This window comes from Carassius carassius, chromosome 21 (genome assembly GCF_963082965.1).
Source record: "Carassius carassius chromosome 21, fCarCar2.1, whole genome shotgun sequence".
NCBI classification, from domain to species: domain Eukaryota; kingdom Metazoa; phylum Chordata; class Actinopteri; order Cypriniformes; family Cyprinidae; genus Carassius; species Carassius carassius.
In genome coordinates, this window is record NC_081775.1 from 8932620 (window position 1) to 8955025 (window position 22406).

Below are 22406 nucleotides of genomic sequence, written 5' to 3' on the forward strand. Positions count from 1 at the left end.
ACGTCCAGGGGGACGGAGAGCTCTGTGATGATAACTGCTCACTTCATCACAGCACACTGGGAGATGAGAAGTCCGGCTATTATGTTAAAAAGAAGATATTATGCCATGTGCACTTTAAGTTGATTTCATATATTTTAATTTAATTTTAATAAAAAAAGACAAAACGTATGTGTGACGAGTGGGGCGGGGCCGAGGGACATGGGAGCGAGGCCGGGGGAGTGATTGGAGATGAACTAAAATCCCAGGCCTGGTCCTCTCTCGTCCTTCACTGTCGTCGCTCCAGTTTTATATCCTTCCATCTCCTCCATGGGCCTCGAGACCGGCGGGTCGAACAGGGAGAGCTCATCTCCAATCACTCCACCGGCCTCGCTCCCATGTCCCTCGGCCCCGCCCCACTCGTCACAGTATGTTTATTTGTCTTGGCCTTTTTTTTTTGCTGATCCGAAAAATGCGCGGGTTTGATGTATTTGGAGGTTATGGCTCACGTCCCGTTCTGCACATATCCAAATGTTTCCATATTCGCAATGTATCTGAATGTTAAACTATAATATTTTTTATTTATTTAATGTAAACTAGAAGGAAAAGGTCATCCTCTTCACATGAGCAAAAACGTCCTTGGCATAACAGCAGAGTGGACTGGTATACTACGGTCTATTTAAACTGACCAGTGTAACTTTTTATATGTTTGGTTGACTGTACTTTATTTTAATAATGAACAGACTGCGCTGTAAGTTTGAATTATTAAGGCTTGTTGTAATTATAATAAATGTTCTGTGTCATTTATACCAAACACAAATGTTGCTGGTTGCTAGTGTGTTTGCAGCACTACTGTTTTTATATATTTATTTTTTTATATTTTTCAGTTTAATTGATTTTTTATTTCTAAAATTGTATTTATTTAAATGTATATTTAAGTTTACATTTATTTTCCAACAAACTTGAAAAATTCTACTTAATAAATGCTCTAAAACTTTTATGTAAATGATTGACTTTGACTATATATATAACCTGTTTTATATATTTAATACTTGGTCAGTTTATTACTTTGGATACATTTTTTATTTTAATACCATGCAGTGCACAAAATTAAGATGCGAGAGATGGTTCAAGTCAGTGCTCAATAAATGATGATAAGTTTAGAAATGTTGTGCATCCACTTATTATTAGTGTGACATTTTAGCATGCAAATGAAGGGGAAAACTTCAAGATATCGGCCCTAAAAATCGGCAGCACATATCGACCATCGGCTGACCCTGACCTCTAAACATCGGCATCGGCTATAGAAAACCCATATCGGTCGATCTCTAATAAAAACATCCTGTAATTTGCAGAGACTCCCTACTCTTCTCTCTATCAAATCAGACATGCTCATCCAGTGAGGTGTACTCGCTCATTCTTTTATACCTTCTTCTCTTTCCCTCCCTCTGTGTCACAAAAAAAGATTATTAATATCTTCTAACCCATTTCAGTAATCACAGTAAATGGAAAAAGGTTGCACACAATAAAAACATTATAGATCTGCAAGGAACTAAACAAAAAGGCTTGTCAAAGTTGTCTCAAAGAACGTGTTGTTTTGGTGTTCATTTTTACAGACAATATGAAACAGTAGTGTCAAAGTTGTCATGTTTACTAAACTCACAGGTAAAACTAGGTAAAATGTGAAAAACATCATCTTCAGTAATCTTCAATAAATAACCTTACCACTAAAGGTGCATTAGGGTACTATGTTCCCCTAAAGGGATACTCCACCTCAAAATGAAAATTTTGTCAGTTATCACTTACCCCCATGTCGTTCCAAACCCGGAAAAGCTTTGTTTGTCTTTAGAACAAAATTTAACATACTTTAGATGAAAACCTGGAGAACACAAGGATACGTTTCTACATGTATTTATGCTTTGATTTGAATGAAAACAACTGATACAGAAAAGCATACCCTTCCTGCGTTCAGCTCATATTCTCCAAAATGGCACTACAGTGATGCGGAGATCATCTTTAATATGAACCTTTTAGTGCAATAAGGTCCAAAGGTCCATGAAGTCCCTTTATTGGTATTGCTCCAATGATCAGTTGTTGCAACCAAAAGGTACAGTTTTGGACATTTTTTGTGTGACTTATTTCCCCAATTATGGTTCATATTTTGCTCCAATAGTTTCCACAACTACACTGGAATAGGCCGATTCCATTTGTGTGTGTGTGTGTGTGTGTGTGTGTGTGTCCACTCGTGGGATTAAAAATATTTTTTTGTTTTTTTACTTTTTTGACTAATTTAATCATCTCATTAATTCTCACTCATGTCTTTTCAATATAACATGAGTGATGGATTTCTGCATTGATTACTTATAAAAGGTGGTATGTTTAACTCACAGTTATAGAGGAACACAATCTGACCAATGAGCACACTATATATAGCCTATGCCATTGCCCTATTCAGAATATTGGCATAATAAGGTTTTTGAAAATATAAAGCATCCCAGTGTTGCTATGTAAAATAAAACCAGAATACAATCTGTAATGAGAGGAAAATATCTTCTGCAGTCAGTGCGCTGAGCCAGAGACCATCGTATATAAAAGATGGACATGCCAGTACGGTTGTGTCATTCAGTCCCAAAATTGAATTATCCTGATTTAGAGCAGAGAGAGTACTAACACGAGGTAAAACAATGAACGATATGAGCCCAATATGGGAGAAAGCTGATGACACAGTGGAGCTGTGGGGAGCAAGGTTTAAACGTGCAGCAGACCCACACACCTCCCAGACTGTCCCACACTCAGCAGTGGGAGCAAGCAAAGGCTTTGATCTCTATCTTAGCTGCTCCAGGAAATGAGCTCCGTGTTAAAATGCTCCATGACACACGAGCCCAGAGCTGAGCACAGAACGCTGTAAAAAAAAAAAAAAACATAAATCCCTCGCGCGCACACACAGACACATCTGAGCACCCTGCACTGGACAGGAAATTAAAAGCCTTTTAAAATAACCCATAAACCACAGAGGCCCCGAAATGAGAAAATAATCACCGATTATTCGCGGGGTTTTAAAGTGGACCGGTCAAGAATTTGACGAAGGCTCTCAATCTTTCGCGCTTGATAACTTCTTTTAATGGAGTCGTCGTGCACGCGCACACTCTTACGCTCTCCACAGTATTTTCCGAAACAGCATGCAAGCCCCTTTGCAAATCGAGCTCAATCATTTAAATACGGAGGGTAATCATTTTAATTAATAAACACAATTGAGAGAGACCAATATAGTGCAGAAAGGAGCCTCCAGAACAGTGCAATGCATTCCATTTTAAAATTTCACAACACATTAACAATCCATTTGAAACGTTTAATAAATAAAGAGATATTTTGTAAATCTCAAATTAAGTTGTTTTTATCCCTTAGAATATCACATTGTGTTTCATACTGAATTATATAGCTACAAACTAGTACACCTAGAATCATTAAGTCTAGTCTTATTAAACCAATTTACCATACACTGTATGAACATAGTAAATACTTGAAAAGCTATGTGGGTGATGTTAATTATTCATTAATTATCACAGTTTAAATGCATTCAGTAAAACAATTAGATAAAGATATTGGACTGGTTTTGGAGGGCACTGTGAAGCCTATTTATAAGTATAACAATGCCCCCTAGTGGTTGGTAAAAGTCTGGCTTGAGGAGTTTATTTTTGGGGTTATGTTTCTTTTAAAACATCCAATCAGACCATGCAGTACCTCAAGTACGAATATATTTAATCATAATGGTTAAAAAAAATACATTTCTGACTTCTGTACTACCAATTGTTTTGATGGCAGGTATATGAGTAGTCTAGTTAAACCTTAGTCAGGATAGCGTAGTATTTATTTTTTGACAGGAATGTAAAACGAGTAGCCCATGTGAGTGATCATAGATATCTTGGTGAGTGATAAACTACGCGTTCAATGGACTGCTGTTTAACAACAGCGATTGTTCTGCTGGCGAAACGTCTTTCCTAAAAGAACATTCAGTAGACAACACCCTCATTAAATAGTTTTGAAAGTCATTTCATGATCTAGGCTTTCTAAAGTGCATGCTATCATCTATCCCCCAGAGCCTAGTTTTCATTGCATTAATTTCAATATAACATGGTTAAGGTTTAACATAGCCTATACAGTAGGTACCGTAATTCCTCAAATAAAAACCGGTAGTCAAATAAACGCCGGGCCTCTTAGTGGCCGGGGGCGTGGTCAACACCGAGGAGCTGATGATACTGCGCATGCGTGTTTCAGCGTGAAGCAAACAAACACAGAGCGCGTCTGAACCATAGACTGTAGGGTCTGAACCGAACTGATTCTTTTGGTGATTGATTCTGAACTGATTCAGTGCTAATGTTATGATCTCTGTCCACTGGAACGCTATCGCTTTTAATTTAAAACGGGTTATTTAAAACAATTACTTATCAAACAGATGGAATTAGAAATAAAGGCCTGCCTCTAATAAAAGCCTGCTTCAAATAAAAGCCTGTTACCTTCTGCAGTTCAGGTAAATAAAGGCCCAGGCTTTTATTTGAGTTTTTACGGTAATTTCGTTAGATACAAAATATCAGAGCCAGTGGCAACCGCAAACATATGCTGTGAACTTTATTATGTATGAAGCCTATCAATCTTAAAGAGTTTTTCATGCAACATTTGTTTAAGGAAAATGCCACTTGCATTCATATTTAATGTAATGAAAAGACATTCAATCACTGTGTGCAGAACCTAGATAAATAAATAAATACAATAAAACCAAAAAATAAAAACAGTGACTTCAGAACACAAATTATTCATTGCTTGTTATTCATTGCCCTTCATAATTTTATGAACAGCTTATTATTAATTGATAATATCTTTTAAATAATTTATAAATCAAACTGGCTAGCAAGTGTGTCACACACCATGGACTTTGGTAGATTTTCACCTGTAAAAGTTTTAGTCTTTCTCAAATATAGCTCAATTACAATGCAAAGTATAGCCTGATATTATTTTCTAGACAAACACACTAGTGAAAGGCACAGCGGGTTATAGCAGCTACATGTGGAGTATTTATAGCTGTAGTCATGCAGGACAGAGTCCTGGTGTCATTTCCCAAATGACTGAGCATGCAAACAGTATCTGTTACAGACAAGGGAACTAAATATATTCTGAGCCGGACAACGACATGCACATGTAAATCTCACAGACATCAGCTCACTCTAGAGAATCTCCAGTAGGACACTGTACTTCTATCAGCTGTTAACTAATCCTGATTGTTTGGCTGTGGCAGGATTCAGTTCTGCGCAAGAAGGGTGAGTCACCAGGCCTTCGCTGCGGCGTGTGTGAATTTGATATTTCCTTTCACTAGATTATTGTAATGCATTAATCCTGACACTTCAGTGAGACACTTCTTCTTTTGAATAATCGACTAGTTTACTTTATTTGCCAGGTTAACTCATTTTTATTTCCTTGAATACTGCTTGAAGTCAATGACAAATAAGAGTAACGATGATAAAGAAAAGGGTGAAATCTTTTTTTTTTTTATGTAAACGCATGTGCCATGTTCTTTCTACTCATGTTGGCGTTATATGGTTTTCGACAATGCATGTGCATATACACATCTCATTATTTTCATAAAGGTTTTAAATGTACTTTTCAAAGTATAAAAAGTTTTTTAAAAACATCACAAACTATTAATTCATGAATATCACTTTATTTTTACACCACCATATCACAACCTAAACAAATACTGTCATATAAAGATCTGACATTTTAAGAGACTTATATATATATTTATATTATGCCAATAAGGTCAGACTACTTTATGATGACATTTTCAAGAATTGAATAATAATAAATAAAATCAAGATGTATTTTAATACAGAAATTTAAAGATATCATTGAGCCAGTTTTCACAGCAATGCCATTAAAGAATAATGTTTGGTTTCCCATTGAACCTTTCAGTGAGCAATTCATAAAAGAACCATGTTTTCTAATTAATTATCTGAAAAACCATCTTCCACTATAAAGAACTTATGTGCAATGGAAATATTCAATAGATTTTAAAGTTGCTTCATGAAACCATCAATGCCAGTAAAGAGCATTCATTTTTTAAGAGTGACCCATGGAGCTAGAGCCCACTAGGGGGTCTCAACAAACTTCCAGGGGGCCCCAGTGAGTTCAAATTAATGCATCTATGAAGTGAAATTAATATAATCTTAATATAATCTAAATTGAAATGCCTAAAAAAACACTTAAATAAAGATGTAAGCAAATATTTAATTACTTTCATACAAATTTAGTGCTACAAATGACATCAAAAGTGGAAAAGGTTGGTCAGAAAGGTACACTTACTCACAGACCAGTGACCACAGAGTCATAAAACAGTGGTATCATCAGATCAGTCAGATGAATTGATCTCAGCAGACAGGGTGTGATACTATGACTGAATTCAGATGTGCCTTGTTACCAATGTCTTGGACAAAGTGGGGCATTGACATCATTTATTAACAGAAGTATCTGATCTTGAATTTTCTCTTTATTCACAGCAATCACTGAGTGCAGATTACTAATGACAGTTTATGTACGAACCATGGCATGGAATGTGACCTAAACATCTAAAATGAGTGGGTACTAAAGAGAGGCAGAGTTTGGACATCGACACTGCCTCCCTCTTGAGGGCAGATTGTTGTTATTTAAGGTCATGGGACTGTCAGATAAAGCCGTGATTGGCCGAGGCCTCAATAGTCCTGACCAATTAGTGCGTGAGGCCTACCTGATGGCATATGACTATATCAACTATGTGACAGCCAAACCAGGCGTCCTGGTGGGTCCAGCACCATCCCGTGCCACGGCCGCCCTGCGTCACGCTGGAGATGAGCTGCTCACTCGCTTCCCCATCTTCTTTCGCCGCTGGCCGCGTGTTTTCCAGGACGTGACAGACCGAACAGCCTGCTCGACCCTCGTTTCCATTCTGGATGAGCACTTTGCACCCACACGACGTAGAGAGCTCGCCTGGAGCGCCGTGCTGTCTGTGTTTGTTCTCTCTGGACAGCTGGCACTGCACTGCCAGGAGAAGGGCATGTCTGATATCCTGCCTCAGATTCAGGAGTGCGTGGGCAGCTACGTAGAGAGGGTCATCTGCCCCGAGATCAGGGACAGAGGAGGATGGGTAAGTGTCAGGGGTCGAAGCAGGTCTCTTCTCGTTAAGCCTCAGGACCCATTTGGCTTCATTCTGATTTATTATGATGATTCATTATTGTCACCAGATGCTAGCTGAATCAGGAGCTTCGAATATAATGGAGTGAAATCTGGACTAGTAAGTTGTTTTAAGAAGTTTCCTGCAGAATTGGCACTTTTCAGTGTTTTTCTTTAGAAAACATAACTTCACAACATTCCAAAGCATAATATTGTACTTTTTACTCCACTGTTTCATATTAAATATTATTTAATACTTATACATTAGAAATTCATTACTTTCTTACTTTTACTCAAATAACAGTGATTCAAAGATTTACTTGAGTAAAAGAAAGTACTACATTTTTAATGTTCTTAAGTAGGCTATTAAAGGTAAACAACAACAACAACAACAACAACTTTAATTTATGAAATGTAGTGCAGTAAAAAGTAGGCTATGACATTATGCTTTGGAATGTAGTGAAGTAAAGTTTTCCAAAGAAACACTCTGAGAAAATACAAATACTTTTTAAATTTGCTTGAGTAAAGTAAAAATACTTCACTACTGTCCACCACTGTATTATTGTAATGTGCTTTGCAAAAAGTATACTTTGTTGCAAAATAAGCACAGAAAATGCACAAAGAAAAAAAAAGTCATTGTGTAATATGACAGCCATTGGTGAAGCCTGTATTCTTTAGAATATGCACATTAGGTGATATAATCCAAGTGGTAACTGCCATAGATATGTATAGACGCCCCATTCGTTCCAAGATGCGGCCGCCATCTTGGAACGGTCAACTTGACGTCATTCGCCATACTGTAGGTTCTCACAGAGCCGTTCTGTGCAGGATAGTGGCATCCTTCGAATATTCAGTGAATACTATGGTGAATGACGTCAAGTAGACCGTTACAATATGGCGGACGGCGCGGCCCACAGAAACGTCTGTGCTTACTGCCTTGATTTGAGCAATCTTCATAGGACATCTTTTTATTCATATTATACTGAGTAGCCTACCTAAAAATGTCTAAATTAGAAGATACTTAGTGCTGCAATAAACTAACACCTATTTATTTTAGCGTAAGAACGGCGCGGAAGGGCGAGGCTTCCAGTTATTTGAGTTTTCCCCCCCATTTATTTGAGCTTTACAAAAACAGTAGCCTGCTTTATGTGCTGCTTAATATTGCAAACTGGCATTTGTCATCATATCATTTAAATCAATTACTGTAATCAAATACACTGGTACAGGTAGTTTTACCGTTCAGCGGACAAGTCATCTAGTTATTTACAGACGTCTGGCTGTTAAATGATCGGGAAGTATCGCACTTTCACAGGAAATAGTTTACTTATTCGTATAAAATAATTTGGATTATGTTGATATTTATAGTAATAATTATGTCTTATATCTAATATTGCTCCCAGTCAGGTTTTATCAGTCGGTTCGGCGAGAAGCAGAATCTCGAGGACCAGGTGATGAAGGTGTGCTGCTGGTCTCTGCTCCTGCTTGGTGTGGGGATCTTAGCCTACTTCCTATGGAGAAGAACAACTTAGACAACTGCGACATCTGCTGAGAAAATGTAATAAGGACATTCATGATTCGCTTGGTTTGTGGTAAGATTAAGTCAACCGATTTACTGGTTTTTAAGCTATTAACACAAATTGTTATATAATAACTATGAAAAATAACCAATCCCTTGTTAATAAATACCATGTTATCAACAGTTGTTTCCAGTTAAAACAGCTCTAATTATTCTGTGCTGGACAAATATAGTTATGACTTAATTTTACCGAAGCTAATATTCATGTTAAAATACCAATTAAAACATTTTGACCGCACATGCCTGAAATGTTTCTCATTACGTCAGAGACCCTTTGATGTTATTTTTACATAGTTCTAAAAGTAATATTCCGTCATTTCCTCACTCTAGTGTCATTCCAAACCTGTAAGATCATATTTCCTTTGAACCTTTTCACATTATCATCTCTTGTGTTTTATAGGTTTGGAAAGACGTGAGAATGAGTAAAAGATTCTTGGACGCTATAGTTTTGTGTGTTTATATATGTTGCTTGTTTTTACTCAGTTTCATTATTAAAGTTGTTTGAGATTGTCCACAACTGTAATATATATATATAAATACATCAAATTTAATGTAACATTTCTGGGCACTATAGAACTCCCTTTTATGATATTAGGTTCGATAACTTCTTAAATGGACATCAATTGTACAAAAAAAAAAAAAATCAGTTCATTTCATATTCATAGCAGATAAATATACACAGTGTAATGTTAAAAATGAATAAACCAATATTTACAAATGTCATTATTTGTTATATAATTTGCATATATGGATGTTACATAATTAGTGACGGTTGAAACTTCAGACTGGTAACATAAATAAGCTTTCTTCATGAGATCAGTTAATTCATGTGATGTCTAGAGGCAATCCCAACAGGTTTGACAAGGACATGCCAGTGTACGTGACCAGTGAAGAATGAGGATGGGCTCAAATAATTGGTTCATTTATATCTGCAAATTAAAGAAATGAAGAGAGAGACATTTTAACAGAAGAAAAAGCCTTTAATGACATCTGTACAAACAAGAGACAAGAACAGACAAAGAAAATTGAGCTTTGGAACGTTTTTTTTTTGTTTGTTTCCTTATACATGAGCAAAATGTTACAGCCTGGAAGACGACACGTATATGAAGAGACTTAAGCCAGCTCTTCCTCTCCCTCCTCCTCAAACTCGCCCTCCTCCTCTGCGGTGGCATCCTGGTACTGCTGGTACTCGGACACCAGGTCATTCATGTTGCTCTCGGCCTCTGTGAACTCCATCTCATCCATACCTTCTCCGGTGTACCAATGCAGGAAAGCCTTGCGCCTGAACATAGCTGTGAACTGCTCTGAGATCCTCTTAAACAGCTCCTGGATGGCCGTGCTGTTGCCGATGAAGGTGGCGGCCATCTTGAGCCCACGGGGCGGGATGTCACAGACGGCGGTCTTGACGTTGTTGGGGATCCATTCGACGAAGTAGCTGCTGTTCTTGTTCTGAACGTTGAGCATCTGCTCGTCCACCTCCTTCATGGACATGCGGCCGCGGAAGATGGCGGCGACGGTGAGGTAGCGTCCATGACGCGGGTCACAGGCGGCCATCATGTTCTTGGCGTCAAACATCTGCTGCGTGAGTTCGGGAACGGACAGTGCACGGTACTGCTGGCTCCCCCTGCTGGTGAGAGGGGCGAAGCCAGGCATGAAGAAGTGGAGACGAGGGAAGGGCACCATGTTTACAGCCAGCTTGCGTAGATCTGCGTTGAGCTGGCCGGGGAACCTGAGGCAGGTGGTGACTCCGCTCATGGTGGCAGAGACGAGATGGTTGAGGTCACCGTATGACGGGGTGGTGAGTTTGAGGGTGCGGAAGCAAATGTCGTACAGAGCTTCATTGTCGATGCAGTAGGTCTCGTCTGTGTTCTCCACCAACTGGTGGACAGACAGCGTGGCGTTGTATGGTTCTACTACAGTATCGGACACTTTGGGTGAGGGCACCACACTGAAGGTGTTCATGATGCGGTCGGGATACTCTTCACGGATCTTGCTGATGAGGAGGGTGCCCATGCCAGAGCCGGTGCCTCCACCGAGAGAGTGCGTGAGCTGGAAGCCCTGCAGGCAATCACAGCTCTCGGCCTCTTTTCGAACCACATCCAGGACGGAGTCCACCAGCTCCGCTCCCTCCGTGTAGTGGCCTTTAGCCCAGTTGTTTCCAGCACCACTCTGACCTGTTGCAATAGGCAACGCATTTAATTTTCACATCCGCAATTTTAGCATAAATGTGATCCTGAAACCAGCCATAAGAGTCTTTTTTTATTTTTTTTAGAATTTAAACCATCAATGTATGGTTTTGTCAGGATAGGACAATATTTGGTGGACTATTTGAAAACCTGGAATCTCTGAAACATTGAGAAAACCACCTTTAAAGTTGTCTAAATGAAGTTCTTACCAATGCATATTACAAATCAAAATTTAAGTTTTGATATACTGACAGTAAGAAACGTACAATATATTCATGGAACTTCATCTTTACTTAATATCCTAATGATTTTTGGAATAAAATAAAAATGTATAATTTTGCCCTTTACAATGTATTAGTGGCCATTGCTACAAATATACATGTGCTACTTATGACTGGTTTTGTGCTCCAGGGTCACAAATGGCATTTCTTTAAAAAAAAAAAAAAAAAACTCACCAAAAACAAAGTTGTCTGGCCTGAAGACCTGACCGAAGGGTCCAGATCTCACGGAGTCCATGGTACCAGGCTCCAGATCCACCAACACTGCACGGGGCACATATTTGCCTCCTAAAAGATTACAAAACGGGGTTAGAAAGACAAAATGGTTTTCCCTAATGACATGTGCACTCTCAGTGCGCAGTATTGATGTGGATGTACCTGATGCCTCATTGTAATAGACATTGATCCTATCGAGCTGGAGGTCGCTGTCGCCATGATATGTGCCGGTGGGATCAATACCGTGTTCATCACTGATAACCTCCCAGAACTAAAGAATATAAATAGATAATATTAGAAGACTGGAATTCAAAGGATTTAATGTAAAACTACACGCAACAATTCATAGTGTTATTCATACACGTCAGATTTAAAAACAACATTTTATTCGTTTACATTGTGCACTGAAATATTTCACTAAAACGGCACTTTTCAAATATTCACCGCGTGGGTCTCACAAAAGGCGCCAACTGTTCACAAACGCCCACGCAGATTTCGTATCAAACTCCTCCCGCCCAAATCTTGCGCGCGCGCGCCACACACGCCGGTTGGCTGAGATTCGTTTCCGTCGCCTTTACAAGTTAACCGTTTTATTGAGCACCCATTTTATTGATTTTTTTATATACATTTTTAAAATTATCTTTAGTAGATTTAAGTGGTTTTATCTTAGTCAGGTAATATTTAATGCAATTACTATAAATAAATAAAAAAGCTATGGCTGTACTCGGTACAGGCTTTTAACGGTACTTCCTTTTGTCGCACTGCAGTGAATCTCACAAAGGGAAGCTCCAGACAGACGCCGGTCAGAACTAACAGTTGGCGTAAACGTACACATTTCTGAAACTATTATTCAATTTCGTTGTCTTTTTAATTTTCCCAAGCGTTTCACAGTGTAACAAAAGAAAACTCTAATGAGGAAGCGCATGGTTGACCTAGATTTCATTCAAACGACATCAGAACATCCGTTTTAGGTGGTTGATAATGGACAACAGCGTGCAATAACGGTACATAAGATAAAATATGACTAAAGTTAACTCTTTCACAAATATCTTAAAGAAAACGCAATATTTAGTTTTTTACACAGTCTAATATATAAACTAACAACTGCACATTTAAAAGATAAAAACAGACCTTGGCTCCGATCTGGTTACCGCATTGTCCGGCTTGAAGATGCACGATTTCCCTCATTTTTACTCTGAATTAGAAGATCCGAGAAGGTGGTCACGTTACGCCTTTTTCTTTCTTCAACTGGCTGAGAATGAAAACTTCCCCCATATAAATACACTCCCGCCCCGCCCTGGACACAAGGTTAGTGTGTTTCAGCCTATGGTATCAGCACGCCGTTAGCTGTCCTTCTAGAGCCCGCCCATATGTGTCTGTCTGACCAATCACAGTAGAGGCAAGGGACGCTGATTAGCCCTCCTCGAGTGTCAGTCAATTTTGATGTCAACGTATGATTTTCTACGACAGTACTTTGTTTTTTATATATATGTATATATATATATATATATATATATATATATATATATATATATATATATATATATATATATATATATAAAATAGATGACATGAAGCAAAATCCTATAATGAAGCTGTAAATCGCACACAAACGCTTGGTTATTTACGGCTCTCAAATGTTCTGCGTGCCAAGGCTCAATCTAAACAGCTCGGAATAATAACAGGAAGTAAAATGTAACATTATATTTACTATGCACGTAATGGCTAAATATTATAACACTAAAATAAAACTGTGTAAGAGACTGTAGAATAGAATATTTAACAAACAAACACATAACTCGCGCAGTTTAGAATACGTTTACATACAGAATTGTATGTACAGAATTGCAGAATACAGAATTGCATGCTAATTGCAATTAAATTGTAAAAGGGTATTATAGTTTAAATTTAAATACATGTAATTAGATGTTTTGTTGTGCAAATTAAGCTGGACATACATCTTTATATGTAATTTCATAATTATTTCTATTGTCTTTGAAATGAGGTTAAAGAATTAAACTGCTGAGTGTACTGACTATATACTTCAATGTCTTTAAAAATGTGTTTTGTATTAGTCAGCATTTCAAAATAAGTGAACTTGTTTAACGTGAATTCTCAAGTATACTTAAGCGGTTTTTATTTCATTATATTTTATATTATATTATATTATATTCATTAATATAATATGCCATTATATTATTATTATATTATTTCATTAATATCGCATTCGATTTGAAGTACACTACAAGTGTATAATTCAAAACAATTAAAGGGATTGTTCTCAGGACATGAAACATAAAGTAAGGACATTGGTAAAATAGTCCATGTGTCATCAGTGGTACAACCTTAACTTTACAAAGCTACGAGAATACTTTAAGTGTGCAAAGAAAACAAAAATAACAACTTTAAATCGTGTTGCTGTCTATGAAGGGCCAGAGAGCTCTCGGATTTCATCAAAAATATCTTAATCTGTGATCCGAAGATGAAGGAAGGTCCTACAGTTTTTGAACAACATGAGGGTGAGTAATTAATGACAGAATTTTGACAGAATCTCTACATTTATGGGTGAACCCTGCAAGCACCCTTGTCAGAGCCAGATATAAAGCAGTATACAATGGGCTTATGATGTCTATTAATATTTTGTCAAATAGAAGCCCTTTTTCAGTTATTCTCAAAAATAAATGATCAAAAGTTTAGTGTGTGAATGTGTGAAAGTGAAGAAGAGATGTTCATGTTTCACAGACAGACACAGTTCTGGTTTGGGTGCAGTATTATTAAAAAGCAATCTGACTGTAGGAGAGAGAATGCACGGTAATATAATCCACATTGGCACAGTTGCTATGACTTAGACTGAGAGAATGAGAGTTTGCCCCAGGCCTCCTGCTGTATCATGGGCAAAGTCCTCAGGGGATTTTACAGGCCTGCCCAGATAAGATTGCAGATACTGTTACAGAAGCAGATGGCACACTGATGTCTTTCTGATTTGTATAATCCGAAAAGAGGCTACTTACGTACTGTTCTCCTGTTGTTTCACTAACTCAGTACACTTAATCGTGACTATAAAAATAGGTTAATTAGAGTGAGTAACTTACAGAACAAGAGCACTTAGCTGAGTCATGGCAGTGATTCGTGAAGCTCTTTCAGTATTAATGAGTTCAACTTTCCAGTTAGGATTAAATAGGGGGGGAAAAATCTATATTGGCAATAATGTATTCCCCCTCTTGTCATTCCAAATCCATTTGACCCATAATATTCTTATCTCCAACACAAAGATATATAAGAAATTGCGCCCTGATGAGAGAACCATGAAGAATGAGCCTCAAAGGGCCTAACTCTTCTTTGATTTTGAAAGTAAGAAATCTGATGGACCTATTTCCCAGGGAACGTGTGAGTTAAAGAGGGTGGAGAACTGGGTGAACAAAGACATCATTCTGACTGCTTAGGGTGCAGGAGAAGTCAAAGGCTGCATACATATTTGTAAATAGATATTTTCGTTTTTATCATGTCTGACATATTTGTTAGATCTAATATATCAGACGGGCATCTGTTTTTACTGCTCTGTTGTGTCAGCTTCTCTCATACTGAATACCCTTTGAAGTTAACATGCCATGTATGCTCGCAGTCGTGCATGTTGTAGATTTTATTGTACAAAAAATATTCATGTAAGAGTGTCATTTTATAAAATAATTTGTCACCTCATATTGTTTAATAACAATTTCATAACTGATCTTTTGGTGATGTATTCTGGACTTCTCCAATCATTTATTTTACTTAAAACACAATCAACTTCAAGCTTATGTTCATTTTCTAACGCAGGAGAGGACATCTCAAAATCAATTTAACTGGTGATGCATAGAAAAAAAGTCCCCGCCTTTCAATAATCCTTTTTACTCAGATATGCATAACAATATGGAGATCTGTCCAATTCATCACAACTTTAATCAAATTTTAAAACTGGTTATTCCTCTGAAATGACTTTTGTTTTGCCCCACACAGGCTATTCGATAATGTCAACCAACAGTCAGATAGTTATAATCCAATCAATTCACCATATGCTGCACTACATTTTATACAGTATCTTATATCACTTGGAAATATTTGAAATTTCAGAAGTCAAATGGGTTTCCAGTGGAGTGGCCATCTAGTGTTGCAGAAAATAGCATTAAATACATTATGCTGAGACATTAACTGCACTCTGTCTATCTGTCTCTCTTCACTCCTGTCTAGACAAACACATCCTGGGATCCTTTTAAAATGGAAAAATCAAACATTCATTAATGAAATCTTAGGGACCCTTCTGAAAAAATAAGTAGACTTTATGATACTTTTAAAATAAGTGCTTATTATATAAAAATATATACTTTTAGGTTAATATATTTGAAGTGTATCTAATTGCAACTTCATCATTTAGAATTAGTATTTACAAACGCGTGATATAAAAGTTTCAAAGGAAATGTTGAAGTATATTTTAATTTACCAAACGCAGTACAATAGAATTATAAAATTGCATATAAATAAGTACTTTAAGGGATACTCCACCACAAAATTTGTCGTTCCAAACCCGTAAAAGCTTCTTTTGTCTTCGGAGCATAATTTAAGATATTTTGGATGAAATCCAGGAGGCCTGTGACTGTTCCATAGACTGCCAAGTAAATAACAGTGTCAAGGTCCAGAAAAGTATGAAAAGCATAAAAAAGGTTGAAAAGGTTGCATATATAATATAAATCTTAACTAATACATTTTATTTTAATTGCAAATAACATGCAATTACGTGTCAAAACGTTACTTTCAGTTCACAAGTAATGTATTTAATATCAAATAACAAACTACAGTTAATGTTAATCAAGTCCCTTAACTGTGCTTTAGAAGGTTAGTCAGCACATAACGATAAGTGTTTATCTTTAAAGCGCTTTAAAAGATTAATAAAACATAATGATTTCAACTGTAAATTTAAGTGAAACTTTTAATGTGTCATTAAAGTGCGCTTTCTAAAATGAAACATGAAAGTCATGAGAGTGTCATTACAAGTGGCCTTTCATTTCAGTAATAATATATGATCTGAAAGTACAGTTTAAAAAAAACATTAAAATATTTTCAGTGCACACGCAGCACAACTAAGTACATTTCTTTACGCAAGGGGATGAATGCTGTTTTGTAAAAGAGGAAGTAAATAAAAGGACTTGTGTCTTTTCCTTCTCACACCACTTCTCCTTTAATTCAGCTCTTTCGCAAAAGCATTTTGGTTGCAAAATGAATTATGCAGCGAGGCAGCCGAACCTGGAACATTTAAGTCGTTGCACTGATTCTAGTTCTGTTAGTACTTTTTAACTACTGGAAATCAGCAGTACAGAGCCATGTGAGGACATGTTACAGTGGTTTGGTTTTATTGAAATGTCAGGCCTTCTGTTGGCCGTCTGTCTTATCAGAGATCCCTCGACGTGACACACTGAATGTCTATCATCCCTGACTCAGTATATGTCCTTCCAGGGAACCATGCTAGTGCTGGCTAAATGTTTCTTTAAGGAGCCAACCTTTTGGGGAAATCTTTTTGGAACCTAGCAGTGTCTTGTCTGTCTCTAACATTTGCCAGTGTGTTCTCTACGGACAAGCAGCACTCACATTTCCTCTGAAGTTCGAAAAATATAGTTATTATCTTATCATCAAATAATTAAAGGGTTATAATAACTGTACACAAAACCATATCAGGTAGAGAGTAACAGTCATTACTTTTTAGTATTAGCATTGCAAATCAGACCTTTGTGAAAAATAAGTATACTCTAGCATACTTTTAAAAAAGAAAACTTGTTACAGAAATAATAATATACTTGAGCATGCACTGAATGTAATGTTTTTGGACACTTAATTGCATATAATTTACAATTAAATAAAAATATATTCTAGTTTAAATTGATATTAAATTTAGTTAGTTGAACTTAAGAGTGCTTTATAAAACCATAATTAATTACTTCTATTGTCTTTGAAATATGGTTTAGTGTACAGCTGAATGTACTAAAACACACTATAATGTCATTTCTATTGAGACTTGTATGTCATGTATTGAAATATATTTACAGTTACACATTTGTAATGAAGTTTAGTACAAAGTACATTTAAAACAAACTTAAAATGAAATATCAAATAACACAATGCAATTCAAATTCGAATCAATAATACTTAGATGTGCTTTAACACATCAAAATAAGTTAACTTATAAAGCACAACCAAAGATTATAAAATAACTAAAATATACTTTGAAGTAAAACGTTCGATTTTTACATTATTACAAAGAGAACTTTTTAAAAGTTTACTTAAGTCATGAAAGTGCCTCTATACACTTAAAGGAGCTATGTGGAGGTTTTCACTTAAAAAAAATCTTTAAGATAGAGACACCTCGACTGTCCACCACGGTTGCCTTTATCAGCCTGTAGGCTCAATTGTGTGTGGAGGAGTCGGGCCCGAATTGGCGCAAAAATTCACAAAATGTGACGTCATGCGCGTTCTCGTCTATTTGGGCTTACAACCGTACGGCACGCCAGCTATTATAGTAAGCAGCGGCAATAGTGTTTTCAAATGGACTCTTCGGATGAAAGAAGCGACCAGCCTCCAGCACAATTCAGACACCCACGGACACTCCTCGTAAAAAGAGCGTGCGCACTGAGAACGAGCATGAGATTGGCTGCAGTTCCTCTAACGGCCACAGGTGTCAGTAACGGTTAGAAATTTCAGAACCTACGCAATGCTCCTTTAAGTGGCCTTTTATTTCACTATTATTATATAGTCTGCAAGCACAGTGTTTTATAAGTGTAAGATCTGAAGCACAATACAAGTACACATTCAATACAGTTAAGCACACTTCTTTTCTCCAAAAGTAATCTTACAAAAATTTCCTAAATCATAAGTAGATTAGTGATTTGTTACAGACTCTCTCTCTCTCTCTGTGTGTGTGTGTTTATAGGGTAAACAGATTTAATGCTCAGCTATAGCACTTCATTAGTCATGAGATCTCAGTGTTGGATACGAACAGCTGTTTCTCACTGAGCATCGACTGTAGATGGAGATGTTCTCCCAGATCCCACATGATATTAGATTCCTCTGTGCACATGATCAATATGTCATGATCAGTAATTCACCTCTGTACATAAAACATACAACCGCAGTGAAGTATAAACAGCTGCGTCAGATGCTCTGACTGTTGTTTATTTCTCAGGAACTGTTGGTAGAAAGCGCTGGTGTCTGCGGCTGTTGTACAGTGAATCCCCCCCCCCCACAGCACACAGTGCCTGAGTCATGGCCTCATCCTTCAGAGCACTTCCCACAGTCAGCTGTTCTAGACACTAGACACTGCTTAGGCCTGAGAGGAGCTTCGTACACACAACCTACAAGTGCATTTGACCACTACATTAGGCTCTTTCTATACAGTGCTGGCTGGAGGTCTCAAACTCTGTAAATCAGTTTTAAGAGCCCCTGAGAAACAAGCTTATAATCATCCCTCTCTTTTGCCCTATTATTTGAGGTCAGACTGAGGGTGAGCTCGTACACTGAGCAGCTCCACAGAAAGGTTCCTGCGCTGTATGTGTGTATGAAAGATAACGACAACTTTGATTGAATGAGATGATAGCGAGGTTTCAAAACCTTGGGTTTTATGTTAGCATGCTAAGCTAACATTGTAGTCTTAGAATAGCATAAAATACATCACACAAATATCAAGTGATTTCCAGTGTTTCAGTTTCATTGATCATTCTCCTGTTATTTTAGCAGTACTGTGATTCATTGTGATATTGTATATTTTCTGTTTTAGTTTTAAATTTAGTTAAAGTTTTAGTAATTTTGTTGTTTATCATTCATGTTAAATATATTATGTGTTACCATAGTTTTTAAATGTTATTTTTTTACATTTTAACTATTTTACATCAGGTTATTTAGTTACATCAAACTTACTAGATGAATATATACATGTATATGTGTATGTATGTACGTGTCTGGGGTCGGTAAGATAAGCTTTTTGAATGTTTTGGAAAGTTATGCTCACAAAGGCAGCATTTATTTGATAAAAATACAGTGAAAACAGTAATATTGTGAAATGTTGAAATGTAAAATTAGACACACACACACATATATATATATATTTTTTAATCTATAGTTTATTTTTTAGGATTGTGAAAGTTGAAAGAGTTAAATTTATTTGAAACATATATTTTTTGTAGCATTGTACATGTCTTTAATGTCATCATTATGTCTTAAATGTCATCAATTTTATGTTTACTTGCTGACAAAAATAATTTAATAAATTGTATTATTATATTATATTATTATACTGACATTGTTTTATCAATGCCTTAAATTTCAGAAGGCATCCTAATTCCCCCTACCTTTTTAAGTAACTTTTTAATGTAGCATGCCATGATGCCTTCAAATGCTGTGTATGTAGTCAGTGTACTAGGCATGGAAACAGTGCTAATGTTAGCTATTTAGGCTTTGGATTCCACAGAATGATCCTCAAACAGTCATCAGTACACCGGCAGAGCAGATGGAGATTAGCTTTGCTCAACAGCTGTAGCGATCGAGGCTCAAAATGGCAGGAGGCTGATTTACATATGTATGAGCAGAGCACCACTATTGTAGTAAATCATTGACATGTAAGTCAATCATCCATGGTATCACCTTTCATATTTAACTCTCTTTTGATGTGCTCAAAAGAAAGAGCCTTTTCATGCTGAAACGGCAGCTCTCTTTGCTTTTGCCGTGGTCAGTGTGCATTATGTGCTATTGAGTTATGCAGACACACAGCTGTGGGGGTTGAGATTCATTTAAAGCTACCCACATCTGATTGAGTCTTGCTCTTGCAGTGTCTCTAGGGAAGTACTGGCAGGATATGAGCTCTGATGGTAATGCAAGTGGACTGTCCCACCCCCTCTGCTCTTCCCTGCAGTCGATGCTGATGAGGCCCTGGAGACGTGGACAGAAGAGCACAGATGTATGCAGATACAGAAGATCTACTGATGCAGTGATCCACAGCACTGGAGATAAACAGCATGCTTGTGAAACTGGTTTGTCTTAATGTAAAGTCTAATGGTAAGACACATATGACTTTTAGTGCTCGAGCTCTTCCTGTTCTGAAGGCCTTGTGGAGATTTGTTGAAGGAATCTTATTAGGTTTTGCATCTTTTCAATCAATAACGAGACATTATTACATATCAAAGGTCATTAGTGTGCCATGAGCCGTTCCCTAATCTAAGGAAGGAAGTTATTTGTAATACGCTGCCAACGTGACATCTGCTGTACACACAATATGGTGGCTATTTGTTTTATATACTTATAGCAAGATTATCTTTGTTAATCATTACCAGCTATATTTGTTGGTCCACTGGCGGCAACCAGCATAAAGCACATTTACCATTTCATACAAATTATTGATTTAAACCTAGGTTAAACCTGTAAAAGTTAAATAGAAATGTGCTGGGTTTTTATTTGTATTCAGCTAATGTCTTGTGCTGTATAAATACAAGACTAGGACATGACTGGAAGGCATTTGAAAGCATTTGTTGGAAATGCCATGTCTGCTAAGATGAAGTAAGACAGGCCTCGCCCAGGTTTACCTTACAAAGGACTGGAGCTCCCTCTAGTGTTAAAACAATCTTATTCATTTGCAGTGGGACTTAAAGGGATAGTTCACCCAAAACTGAAAATTCTATCATGATTTACTCACCCTCATGTTGTTCCAAACCTGTATGAGATGGTTTCTTATTTTGAACATAAAAGAAGATATTCTGAAGATTGCTGGTAATCAAACAAACTTCCATAGTATTTTTCCTACTATGGAAGTCAATAGCAACCACCAACTGTTTGATAACAGCAATCTTCAAAAATATCTTCAGGAATGACACATGAGGGTGAGTAAATGATGACAGAATTGTCATTTTTGGGTGAGCTATCCCTTTAACACTTCTGGCCAAAAGTTTGGAACTATTACGATTAAAAAATATATATTTTTTTAATTGTTAAAAAATAAAAGTCTCTTATGCACACTGCATTTATTTGATTAAAATACAGTGAATACAGTATTATTATATAATATTATAAAAATGTATTATATACATATACATTGTAAAATAAAACTATATTATATAAAAATGTACAACAATTTTTAAATAACTGTTTTCTAAGTCTAATATATAATATATGATGGCAAAGCATGTAAATCATAGTTTCTACAACAATATTAAACTGCATAAACTATTTTCAGCTTTGCTAAGAATAAACCCTATTTTTTAATAATTGAGAACCAATAATAACTGAGCAGCAAATCAACATATTATGATGATTTCTGAAGATCATGTGACACTGGAGAAACGATGCTGAAAATGCACAGGAATAAATTACATTTTAATATATATGTTGAAATATTATTAAATAATAATCCTATTTCACAATATTACTGCAATTTTTGACCAAATAAATGCAGTCTTGGTAAGCATAGATTTCTTTCCAAATCATTGGCTCCGTCTAGTGTTGTAAAAGTAATATTTTGACATCCATTGGCAAATTATGAGACCGCAAACATGATTTATGGAAATACTTCCTCTAAAATAGTTCGTCTTCAGACTAAATATCATGTGCTGTAGGTGGATAGCAATCAAACAATCAGTTTCATCATGTTACATTTGTTTGTGAGAATCCAAGGCAGGTTTATTTAAATAGCAGATTTCACAGTGATCATTCAGTGTGCTTAGTTGTGCCATTTAGAAAGAGTCTGCAGAACATCTGTTAATTAACTTGCATTAAGACCAATAGCATTTTTTTAACTAGCATAGCCTAACAAAGCTAATACATTAAAACCACCTCCATAATATCATGGACGTCCCCCTTGTGCTGCCAAAACAGCTCTGATGCATTGAGGCATGGACTGAACATGTCCTGAGGTATCTGAGACTTCAGCAGATGCCTGAAGTCATCATTTTACTTTATACATAAAGGCTG

At 36.7% G+C, this 22406-nt stretch overlaps 2 protein-coding genes across 2 annotated transcripts; one reads left to right on the top strand and one right to left on the bottom strand.

Annotated features, from left to right (window-relative positions):
• Positions 1-5089: 5089 nt before the first annotated feature.
• bcl2l16 (BCL2 like 16) lies at positions 5090-8987 on the top strand. The gene is made up of 3 exons (XM_059503188.1): positions 5090-5288; positions 6525-7147; positions 8574-8987. The coding sequence occupies exons 2-3, from the start codon at positions 6680-6682 to the stop codon at positions 8700-8702; spliced, it is 597 nt and encodes a 198-aa protein (XP_059359171.1). The 5' UTR covers positions 5090-5288; positions 6525-6679; the 3' UTR covers positions 8703-8987.
• A 721-nt stretch (positions 8988-9708) lies between these two features.
• Positions 9709-12718, bottom strand: tubb2b (tubulin, beta 2b). The gene is made up of 4 exons (XM_059503187.1): positions 12561-12718; positions 11592-11700; positions 11391-11501; positions 9709-10923 (listed from the first exon to the last, which is right to left on the bottom strand). Exons 1-4 carry the CDS (start codon positions 12615-12617, stop codon positions 9863-9865), a joined length of 1338 nt encoding a protein of 445 aa, XP_059359170.1. The 5' UTR covers positions 12618-12718; the 3' UTR covers positions 9709-9862.
• Between the last annotated feature and the right edge of the window lie 9688 nt (positions 12719-22406).

What these genes read in the sequence shown, in the direction of transcription:
- bcl2l16 (XM_059503188.1), top strand. Translation starts at nt 6,680, where the DNA reads ATGGGACTGTCAGATAAAGCCGTGATTGGCCGAGGCCTCAATAGTCCT. An exon ending in TCAGGGACAGAGGAGGATGG is followed by an intron (nt 7,148 to 8,573) that starts GTAAGTGTCAGG and finishes TATTGCTCCCAG; the next exon opens with TCAGGTTTTATCAGTCGGTT.
- tubb2b (XM_059503187.1), bottom strand. Translation starts at nt 12,617, where the DNA reads ATGAGGGAAATCGTGCATCTTCAAGCCGGACAATGCGGTAACCAGATC. An exon ending in CTATTACAATGAGGCATCAG is followed by an intron (nt 11,502 to 11,591) that starts GTACATCCACAT and finishes GTAATCTTTTAG; the next exon opens with GAGGCAAATATGTGCCCCGT. An exon ending in GCCAGACAACTTTGTTTTTG is followed by an intron (nt 10,924 to 11,390) that starts GTGAGTTTTTTT and finishes CTATTGCAACAG; the next exon opens with GTCAGAGTGGTGCTGGAAAC.